Genomic DNA, 11,118 nt, shown 5'->3' with positions numbered 1-11,118 from the left:
TCTTAATTAAAAGCACCAAGAAGAAAGCAAATGAAGCTAATGGCTGGTACACATGACCATCCCTGTAAGCCTGTGAGTCACCCCCAGGAATCTGGCTCTTTGTCCAGAATCCAGTGGGTGACTTACATATGTTTATCAAATGAACAACTGATGGATAGATGGACAGACAGACAGATGGATAAATGTATATAGCAAAATAGGAGTTAAGGGGCTTTAGAAAGAGGCTTTAGTTTGAATCATGGATCTGTCCTTATTCACAGTGCGAGTTGAGTTATTATGTCATGTCTCTCAGCCAAGGTTTCTCTGAAGGGGTTCTGAAGGTTGTGATGATTAAATAATGCATGTAAAGTGCTGAGCTCAATATCTGGCACATAGTAAGTGCTCAAGAAATGAGAGTTGTTATCATTCTCATTGACCAGAAAGGAAAGGGGAAAGAGATGTAATGTGGCCTGTAGTTGGCTGTTCTACTACCAGTTCCCCTCCTTCCTAGAAACTGAATCCTGATTTCCTTTGGAAAGCCATATGATTTGAGTGGCTTAAGCCAACTGGTATATTCCATTCCCTCAGACATCTGTGATTGGTGTATGAGACTTAAGCTGGCCTAATCAGAGTGAATGTCCGAATATTTCCTGGGAATGCTGAGACATAGCCTCTTTTTCTCATTAGATGTGACAAGGAAGCCAGTAGTCCAGAAGCTGCTGGCAGTTACATTGGGAGCATCAACAGAAAGCAAAGTAAAAATACAGAAAGAAACATTGAGCTGCTGGATTCAGCCTCGTTTGAAGTTGGTGATCCCTGGACTTTTCAGTTATATGAGCCAATTAATTTCTTTTATGTTTAAAGCCTATCTAAGCCAGATTTTCTGATGCCTACAGTCAAGAGCACCTTAACTAATATAGAAAGGAAGAAGAAAATGAGGACGTACAAAAAGAATGTCTAAGGAAGATGAGGCAATGAATGTTGGGTGGTATTGAATTGTAAAAGGCTTTGAATACCAGAAATTGGGGTTAAATTTTAGTTATTATTTCCCAGTTGAAAGATAAATAAACTAAGGCAAGATGGTTAAATATCAAGTAACTTATCTAAGATTATACAAGTTAACTAACTTTAAGTGTGAAGCTGGAACTAGAAACTAAATCTTTCTGATACCTTTCCCACGTACCACTCAGCCGCTACACCCGTGGAGAAACATACCCCATCCGAGGGCAACACATCTCTGAAGGCACTTCCTTTCTGAGAAGAAGGAGATGACAAGGAGTGTGTGAAGGTAGAGGCCTTCCACCAGGAGCCAGGCGTAGTTGGCCATGATGCAGTACTGGAAGAAGACCATGACCAGCTTACAGCCCACCTGGACAAAGAGAGTCAGATGAGCCCCAGGATGGATGACTGTAGGCTTCCCTCTGGTGGCCAGCCCCAAAGGAAATGATAGGATGTGTTAGGGTTCAAGGGATAGGCCACAGAGTAAGGCTCTGGGACTCATGGCTATCCCTATGGCCTTCCACTCTCAGAAGACTAGGCTCACAGAGTTCTCTAGAGAGTGGAAGTCCACAATCCAGCAGACTCGGTCAAGATGGCTAATGGGGCTTCTTAGACATTGCAGAAACAAGAACTGCATTCAAATTCTGGAACTGGCTGCCAGTTATAAAATTGTGTCAGATACTGCTCAACTCCCAACTCCCTCATTTTTCAGATTAAGAAATTGAGGCCTAGGGAGGAAAAGGAATATCTGAGCAAAGGGTTAAAATCCTTTCCAAGCTCAGTGTCCCTGGAAACAGATTAAGAAGGGACATACCAACTATGTTAGGAGGGAACACTGATTATAATAAAAATGGTCCCTGACTGGTACACTGTATCTGAACTGGAGACCTCTGAATACCCGATGGAGATGCTATAGTGTTGGCCTTGCCTGATGAAGTGACTCTTATAACAGGCATGTCCCTTGTAGGGATCCCTGAAAGCTATGGATGACTGTAGGATTGTGGGGCTTCTATGCCAGCACAGCTCCCATACTTGCACCATGAGGATCTCTTTTCTTCTCGTTGAACTGTCCCTTGGGGAGAGGATAGCTCCTGGGATGGCCTAAGGGCTGCTTCATGGACTGCTATGCAGTCATGTCCACAGAGGAGGAGAACCCACTACTGCTCTTTTGGCCAGCTGTTGTTCTGACTCTAAGGCCTCCCAGAGACTCTGATTCCACGCATGATCCATGGTTGGCTCATAAGTCTGATGTTAACAGAATCCGAGAAAGTTCCTTGCTGGACACTGCTGGACTTCTCCACTCCTGACTCAGTGATGGGGTGGAGCCTGAATTTCAGTCTCCTGACTATCTCCTGGAGATCTCCCTGAGAATCATAGGCCCTACTTTAGGGACCTTTCAGTTCCAGTCAGAAAACATACACACACACACACACACACACACATGTGCACATGCATGCACAAGCAAAAAGCTATAAATAATACAAACTGACACACACACACACACACACACACACTCACACATGTGCACATGCACGCACAAGCAAAAAGCTATAAATAATACAAACTTAATAGATCTATAAGAAATCACAGATTTGAGTGGTAGAAAGTGGCAGGCAGATTGAACCAAACTCAATTTCCAATCCCCTTCTCCTTCACCTGCCTCTGCTTTGGAGACTCTGATAGTAAGAAACTCAATCTCCCAGCTTCCTTTGCAGTTAGGTATGGTCACATGACCCATTTCTAGCCAGTGAGAGGTAGATAGAAGTCTTGGGGGAGGGTGTTCTTTCCCAAATGAAAAGGCAAAGTCTCCCAAAGAGAGAAAAAGTTAAAGCTCTGACTTTACTTCTTCTTGTTTGGAATGTGGATGTGAGGCCTGGGATTGCAACAGCCATATTGTAAATGTGTGGTTTAAAGCATGGGATCAAAAATGGCAGGGCAGAAAGAGGAAAGACGACTGTGTCCTTCATGACATCGTGGAGCTACTGTGTCACCTCTGGATAGCCCATCTGTGGACTGCTTATGTGGGAAACCAGCCCCATCTGTTTAAGCCACTGATGCACAGTTTTCTGTGGTATGCACCAAAAAGGATTCCCAACGGACACAGAGTGTTATTACAATGAATTAAGATTTGTTTGAGCATTCAGAAGGAGTAAGATGGTTAGATTTAACAAAACATGACTGTTTTACTGAAGAGCTGTGTGTGTAGGTATACAGGTACATGCCCACTCTTTTCCTTCTACAACCTACCCCAACCCTCTCTAGATTTGGCTATCTGTCTATACAGCTGAGACTTGGCAGGAGCAGGGAAAAGAGGAATCTTGCTATGTATCTAAATCCCAGAGTGGCAAACCACTCTGGAACACTGGGAGTTGAGCAGCAGCCCCCATGGCTTCCCAACAAATTGATCTCATACATGACTCAGACTGTGCATGTGAGCACATGAGACTCTCACTGAACCTTCTGGCCCAGCCCCCGTGCTGGCCCCTTTAACCTAGGTATTACACGCAGCCTCAGCAGGGAAGGATACCCCCTCCAAAGTTAGGCCAAGGAAGACAGACAGGCCTACCCTCACCCTGGGACATGCAGGCATGTTACCCTGTGAGCACTGCAGTGGATGACATCGTCTGAGGAGAAGAGCACAGCATCCTTGATGAAGTTGGATAGGGCACGCAGGATGAAGGACACAAACAGGTGCATGTGGATGTAGTTTCGGGTGCAGTGCAGCCTCCTGGAAGGAGAGAAAGCAGGGCCAAAGGGGCCTGAGCTGGGAGAGGCTAGGGCTCAGCCAGGCTCGCCCCTCCCCCAAAGTACAGGGGCAACCCAGGCTCTGGTCATCAGCTCTTTCCAGATGACACACCTCTCTATAGCTCTCTGTTAGTAGAATCTAAAGAAGAATATAGGCCCCTAGAAGCCCAGTCTACAGTGTATGATGTAATTAAAAAAAAGGAAAAAGCTGGGGTCATAGGGGCAACATTATATTCTGCCCTGACCTACTACCATCTCCAGCTCCCAGAATTGTTTAGAAGGAGTGTGGGGTGCCGGAGGCAGGCAACCAGAATGAGGGGGCAAGCAGCACAGAAAAAACACAGACTAGAGGGAGAAAAGAGAATGTACCCCTGCAGCTGCTGGTGGCTGTCTCTGCCTCCTCTGCAGAAAGCTTACCTGAGGATGAAGCCAATGCATAGTGGAGAAATGGAGGAAGACAGACCTAGTTCTACTGATACCTTTGAGCACCTAGATCCAGCAATGCCTAATGCCAGATGCCCCTGAACTTGTTAATTAGGTGAATTACGTCACCTTTTTTTTTTTTCTTAAGCCATTTTAAGGTGGATTTATGTTTCTTACAACCAAGAATCTGGCTAATACACCTGTAAAATGGAGAAAATTGTACCTATCTCATAGCATTGTGTGAAATTAGAAATAACACATGTAAAGCAACTGGTGCAGTAAGTTCTTAGTAACGCTCATAGGTGTTGAATGAATAAAGGAATGAAGAAACTTTTGTCTCAGGTAAGCTTTAGATCAAGGAATAACAAAGTGGCCCACCCAGACCTTCCTCTTCTGGCCCGAGCAGTTACGTAAAGTCTGTGTACTGGGAAGCCCGAGGAGAAGAAGAGCTGGAAGCGTGTTCTCACCGGAAAGCACAGAGGATGCTGAGGGCAACCAGGAGCATCACCAGGGAGGAGCTATAGCCCACGGTGTACATGACCTTCAGCTTCAGCAGGTACTTGTGCTGCAGAAAGAGGCATGTGTCAGCCCCACCTGCCCACCTGGCTGACTCTGCCCTTTTCTGCCTCAGAGTGTACTTGCTTCAGGCTATTCGAATCCCTTGAACTTGGGCTGCTATGCTGTTCATACCCCAGAGACATCAGTTCATAGACTTGTAACATCTTGGCTTTGGAAAAGATTTCAGGGATTATCTGATGCCAATTCAAACTTCTGTCCTATATATAAGGCCTCTTACATCACCTTGAATTTAAGCTGTTGTTTGAATACCACCAGGGACAAGGTGCTCATTGCTTTTCAAGGAATTCATTCAGTATACAGCAGTGCAAAATATGACAAAATTTTTTCTCATGTGAAGCTAAAATCTATTATCTTTATTTTTTTTTAATTTTTTTTTATTACCTTTTAATTTACATGTTTGGTCCTTTTTATTTCTGGAACCACTTAAACTGAATTTGTCTTATATCTAAGGCCTGTCTTTATTTTAAAAATAAACTTTCCATTTTAAAATAGTTTTAGGCTTACAGAAAAGTTATGAAGTTCTTACAGAGGGGCCGGTCATTTTTTAATACAGCTATTCTGCCCATCCGTTGCTCACTTATCTTCCGAGCACTAACCGTTCCCTGTGTCTTTAATCTCTTTCCACAATCCTTCGCCATTTCACTCAATGAATGCACTCCAGTTTGTCAAAGTCCTTAAGTAAGACACTCAGAACTGGATAGCTGAAAAGCTCCGTGTGTATCCTCTGACTAGGAAGAAGTAGAGAGAGACCATCACCTCTCCTGATCTACACACTGCACTCCTGTCAATGCGGCCAAGCAGGCATTTACTTGTTCAGCAGTCACTTCACATTACTGGCTCATCTTTGATTCAAAAAGATCTCAGTGGAATAAAATAATGTGACATACAGAGACAAATGTAAAGACCTGCATTTAGGTTCAAAGAATAAATTGTAAAACATTCAAAAAGAATCAAGGATATGAAAATTAAAACAATAATGCTGCACCATTTTTTAACAACCAAATTAACAAATATTTGAAACTAATAATATTCTACACAGGTAAAGGTATAGTGTGTGTGAAAATTGGTTCAAACTCTCTGGAAAGTAACATATATCAAGAGCCTTTGAAACAGGCGTTCCTTTCAACCTCCCTTCTACCTCTAGGAATTAATTCTAAGAAATAATCAGATATATATAAAAGCATATTTACATATGAAGATGTTTATCACAGAACTATTGTGATGAAAAACACTCAAATGTCCAACAACAGAAGAATCATTAATTCAATTATTTAAAATCCAAATTATTTTAATGTTATGCCACCATTAAAATGCCACTACCAAGAATTTTAGAAGATTTCAGGGCATGTTAAGATGTAATATTAAGTGAAAAGGCAGAATACAAATTTTACATGTACAGTGTGATTCCCAATATATGTTAAAAAAAAAAGTTAGGTTGAATAAATGAAATCTCCCTTTTTTGTGGATCAAAAATGATTGAATATAGGCCATTTTATGTGGTTCAGTCTCATACATGCATAGAAATAAGATTGTAAAGAGATGTGTTAGATGTTAACACTGGTTAACTTTGGATGATAAGTTTATGGATAGAGTTATTTTCATTTGCATTTTTTCTACACTTTTAATTTTTCTACAGTGGGTAGCTACTACTTTATAACCAGAAGAAAAGAGTAATTAATTTAAAAAGAAAACAGGCACAGGAATAGTACTGGGGAGACCTGAATGACAGCTGTTCATATGAAAATGACTTGAGGTTAGAATAGCCAAAGCTTTATAGTTTTAAGGAAATGTACCACAGAAAAAGAACACAGGCTTCAGAGCCAAAAGATAAGAGTTCCAAACCCAGGACTGTTACTCACCAGCTGTGTGACCTTGGGCAAATTACTTAACTTCTCTGAGCCTCAGATTCCTCATCTGCAAAATGGGGATAATATCTACCTTGCAGGCTTGTTGGAAGAACAAATAAGGTATCAGGTAGGGTATCTAGACAAAGCCTGGTACTTAGAAGACACTCATTGTATGTTAATTTTTCCCCCACCTCCACCTTCCACGCCCAACCTCCACCCATCAACATGAGTCAGTGGTATGGAATTGCTGTGTGAGATTATGGTATGAAGTATGAAGTATAGGGTAGCTGCTAGAAAAATTAGGCCTTTTCTCAGTTACATAAATGGAGTGCTGTGGAGCAGCTGGGCATGTTGGGATGTTTGGAGTATTTTGTCCAGTTCCAGGCATGTTATTTTAAGAGGCACATTTATCGACCAGAGTATTTCTGGAAGAGGGTGATTGTGTCATCTGATGAGTGCATGGGAAACTGGGTACATCACTCCTGGAGGAAAAAACACACACACACACACACACACACGCACAGAGAGAAACAAACGTAGAATGTTTGACATGTAAAAGAAAGAAAGACCTAGTGTGTGATCTCCAGTGGGAAGAAGTTACCGCAAAGGAGATTTGATTCAGACTGACCAAAAATTTTCTGATAGCAAGAGGTGACTTTCGACAGGATGGCTGCTCTGTGATATTGAGCTTCCCCGCTAATGTGATTACAATCCCAGAAGCCAGGAACCACCTTACAGGGACAAGAAGGAGAGCCAAAAGGGCAGTAGGTGGCATTAGATTAATGGTTCCTAGACTTGAGGGCATCAAAAGCAGTGAAATGTCAAAAATTGACCCAAAAAAAAAAAAAAATTGGAGGACAAATATATCAACTTAAAATCTTGCCGTGTTCAGCATAAGCTCCATAGCTGGGGGTGCTGGCCTCACTCCTGGGGGTGCCTGGTTTTGCAGCCGCCGTTTCAAGAGCAGTTTGGGCCAACCTATGGCAGCATGAGGAGGTACAGGTGACAAGTATGGAGTTGTCAGGCTGAATATTCTGTACTGTCCTATGGCTGGGGTCATTGCCAGGTGACCCTCATGCAGACCTGGTCCTGCTTTGTGCCTTTAAGGTATGATCCAGAAAGAACTCTGTTCCCAGGAGGCCTGATGCAACCTCAGTGCCCCAGCATTTGACATCTGCAACTGTGTACCACCCTCCAGAGAACTTGGGGTCCTGAATCCTCACTGCTGTCTGTCCTGAATCAAGTTACCTATCTGCTACGTTACTGACTGGGCCACATTCCTTCTGTAACTTCTAGATCGGGGTCACCAGACTTTTTCCATAAAGAGAGAGATGGTAAATATTTTAGGCTTTGGATGCCATACCATCTCTTTGGTAACTACTTCATTCTGCCCTTGTAGCATAAATGGGCATGGCTGTGTTTAAATAAAACTTTATTTGCAAAAGTAGACAGTGGGTTAGATTTAGCACAAGGAACAACTTCTGCTCTAGGTAAGCAAACCCTATTTTATTTACTTAAGTGGCGTCTTGGCCTAGTCTTTCTGCTAATCTGAGTTTACTATTGGCATTTGTCAATAATAGAGCGGTGTGTGCTAAGTAAGGAAGTTGAAAGAAAACCAACAAATTCACTTGATTAAAAGAAAAAAAATCATTTGCCCAGGAGGACGGATCATTTGATTAAAAGAAAAAAAAAGACATTTCAATTATAAGAAATAGAATAATTCAAATCTCAGAATAAAAGACAAAATTTGTGGCTGTTTGTGGACTAGCACTTAGGGATCATTGAGTCATATGGTCTGAAATTCTTCTAATCTTAGGGACTTAATTTTTTTTTTTAATGTGAGCTGAAGCCAGAATAGGTCTCCTTTCCACTGTTTTTGGACAATTAATTTTCTGAGTTAAGTCCAAATTTTGCATTTATTTTAGTTAAGTTTCAGCTCCTTGTTTCAGGATTTTATAGTTTTGACCCTGCCATGAATATCACAGTAAGGGCCTTGGGCTCATTTTTTTCCCAGCTGATTAGTCTAAGTCAAAAGTTCTCACGTGTGGTTTTGATAGATGTAATTCACCCCCACACACAAAACTCTTCGGAGTCCTCAATAATTTTTAAAAGTATAAAAGTGTCCCAAAGCTAAAAAGTTTGAGAACCACTGGCGTAAGCCAATCATGTACCTCAGCCCTCTGCGGAAGATGATCCAATAGTGGGCAGGCTCAAGTCACTTTGGGCCAATGAGATGTTTAGACAGGCTGGCTTGCTGGGTGTTGAGGTAAAGAAGCTTTCTTGCTCTTAGGAAAGAGCTATAAGAAGTCAGGCTGTCCGTCCTCCTGGGCAAGCAGCCATAGGGCAGTCTGTGGCTATAGTCGACAGTGACTGTCATCTTACAACAGAGCCTTGGGAAGAAGCCATCAGGATAGCAGGAGGAGAAACAAAAAGAACCTGGTCCTTGGCAGCCTTGCAGTGTTGCTTCATCAGAGTCCTGACACTGTTTTCTGCACTTCTAGGTCCCTGAGCCACATTTGCTTATTAAGCTACTTGGAAATTTCTGTTATTTGCAGCCCAAAGCATCCTTTTGAATCTCTATCCTGCCGCCCATCATAAGAATGCTCCCCCTTAGATGTAGAATGTAGCATGGGAAAGGTGGTTAATAATGTTGTAATAAATATGTAAGGGGAAAAAGGGGTACTAGATTTAGTGGGGTGATCACTTTGCGAGTTATGTGGTTCTCTGATCACTATACTGTACAGCTGAAACTGGTATATTATTATCCGCCAACTATAATTGAAAAAACTCGTACTTGTGGAATCTAAAGAACAAAATCAACAACAACAGTAACAAAGCGGAAATAAATTCATAGAGAATATTTAGAGGGATACTAGATGGGAGGGGGGTTGGGGGACAAAAAAAAAGCAAAGGGATTAAGAGGTACAAATAAATAGTTGCAGAGTAGACATGGAGATGTAGAGTGTAGCATGGAAAAGGTGGTTAATAATGTTGTAATAAATATGTAAGGGGAAAGAGGGGTACTAGATTTAGTGGGGTGATCACTTTGCGAGTTATGTGGTTCTCTGATCACTATACTGTACAGCTGAAACTGGTATATTATTATCCGCCAACTATAATTGAAAAAACTCATTGAATTGTACAATGTAAGTACAAGCAACTAATTATTATATTTCAATAAAGATGGGGAAAAAAAGAATGCTCTCTCTTAATTTTATGAATTTTACAAATGTGATATAGGTGAGCCCCCTGTCTTCATGTAAGTCAATGATAGAGATGGTATCCTGCAGAGGTCAGAGCCCACCCACCAGCCCTCCAAGACCATGTGTACCCATTGGTCAATTCTTGTTGAGTCTCGTTATGAAATTATCCCACTCTGGACAGCGCTGAAGACCTCATGTGTTTTCCCCAATTGGAGAGCAAGCCCTGGGAAGAAACTCCATCTTCCATATTGATCCTCCAATAAGACTCCTTCATAAAGAACGAGACCGATTGGTATAGAGAGAGGAGTCTTAGAAAAATTCAGAAGTGGGTGTGGTCTGCTTCCTAGCTTCATCTTTTCTCCCTTAATTCTGCTGCTTTCCCCTCCAGGCTTCTCTAACATGACCCCACCCTATCCTCTAAGGGAGAGGCAGCTTGTCCATCATATTCCCACTGGGAATATTCAACTTATGGAACTGCTTTAGAAAAGTGCATCTCCAAGGTGCACCCAACTTCATGGGCAGCAGCAGGAGGTAGAGGGAGAACACTGGCTCTTTTTGTAGCTACACTTGGTTTGAATCCTTCTTCTGCTACTTGTTTTTTTTATTTCCCCTTGATTTTTTCCACCCGTTTTATTGAGATATAATTGGCATACATCACTGTGTAAGTTTAAGGTGTATAATATAATCACTTGACTTATATATATTATGAAATGATACCACAGTAAGTTAACACTCATCATCTCATATAGATACCCCAAAACATGTTTTTTTTCATTGTGATGAGAACTCTTACGATTTACTGTCTTAGCAACTTTAATACATGTTAAGTATTAGTCATCACATTGTATGTTACATTCCTAGCACTCATATATCTTAAAACTGAAATTTTGTGCCTTTTGACTACCTTCATCCAATTCTGCCTCTGGTAACCATGAATCTGACCTCTTTTACTATGAGTTTGATGGTTTTTTGTTGTTTGTTTTTTAAGATTCCACCTACAAGTGAGTTCATGCAGTATTAGCCTTACTCTTGCCTGACTTACTTCACTGAGCACAATGCCCTTAAGGTCCATCCATGTTATTGCAAACGTCAGGATTTCTTTCTTTTTTGTGGCTAATATTCCATTGTATATATATAACACCATTTCTTTATCCATTCATCTATCAATTGACACCTAGATCATTGCTGTGTCTTGGCTATTACTAGTACTACTGCAATGATAGCAGAGGTGCAGATACCTCTCTGAAGCCTGCTTCCATTATTTTCTTCCTTCCTTCCTTCCTTCCTTCCTTCCTTCCTTCCTTCCTTCCTTCCTTCCTTCCTTCCTTCCTTCCTTCCTTCCC

General features: G+C 41.7%; 1 protein-coding gene across 1 annotated transcript in view; it reads right to left on the bottom strand.

Moving 5' to 3' along the window:
- Positions 1–11,118, bottom strand: part of SCTR (secretin receptor) — a 79,046-nt gene that overhangs the window by 17,917 nt on the left and 50,011 nt on the right. The window contains exons 5-7 of the mRNA XM_025039559.1: positions 4,614–4,711; positions 3,574–3,706; positions 1,195–1,348 (exon numbers count right to left, since the gene is read on the bottom strand). Coding sequence (XP_024895327.1) covers positions 1,195–1,348; positions 3,574–3,706; positions 4,614–4,711 — 385 coding nt within the window. The remainder of the gene's footprint in view (positions 1–1,194; positions 1,349–3,573; positions 3,707–4,613; positions 4,712–11,118) is intronic.

Source organism: Pteropus alecto, unplaced genomic scaffold, assembly GCF_000325575.1.
Source record: "Pteropus alecto unplaced genomic scaffold, ASM32557v1 scaffold3, whole genome shotgun sequence".
NCBI classification, from domain to species: domain Eukaryota; kingdom Metazoa; phylum Chordata; class Mammalia; order Chiroptera; family Pteropodidae; genus Pteropus; species Pteropus alecto.
Note: the sequence above shows the minus strand (reverse complement) of the source record. Positions and strands in the feature narration are given on the sequence as shown.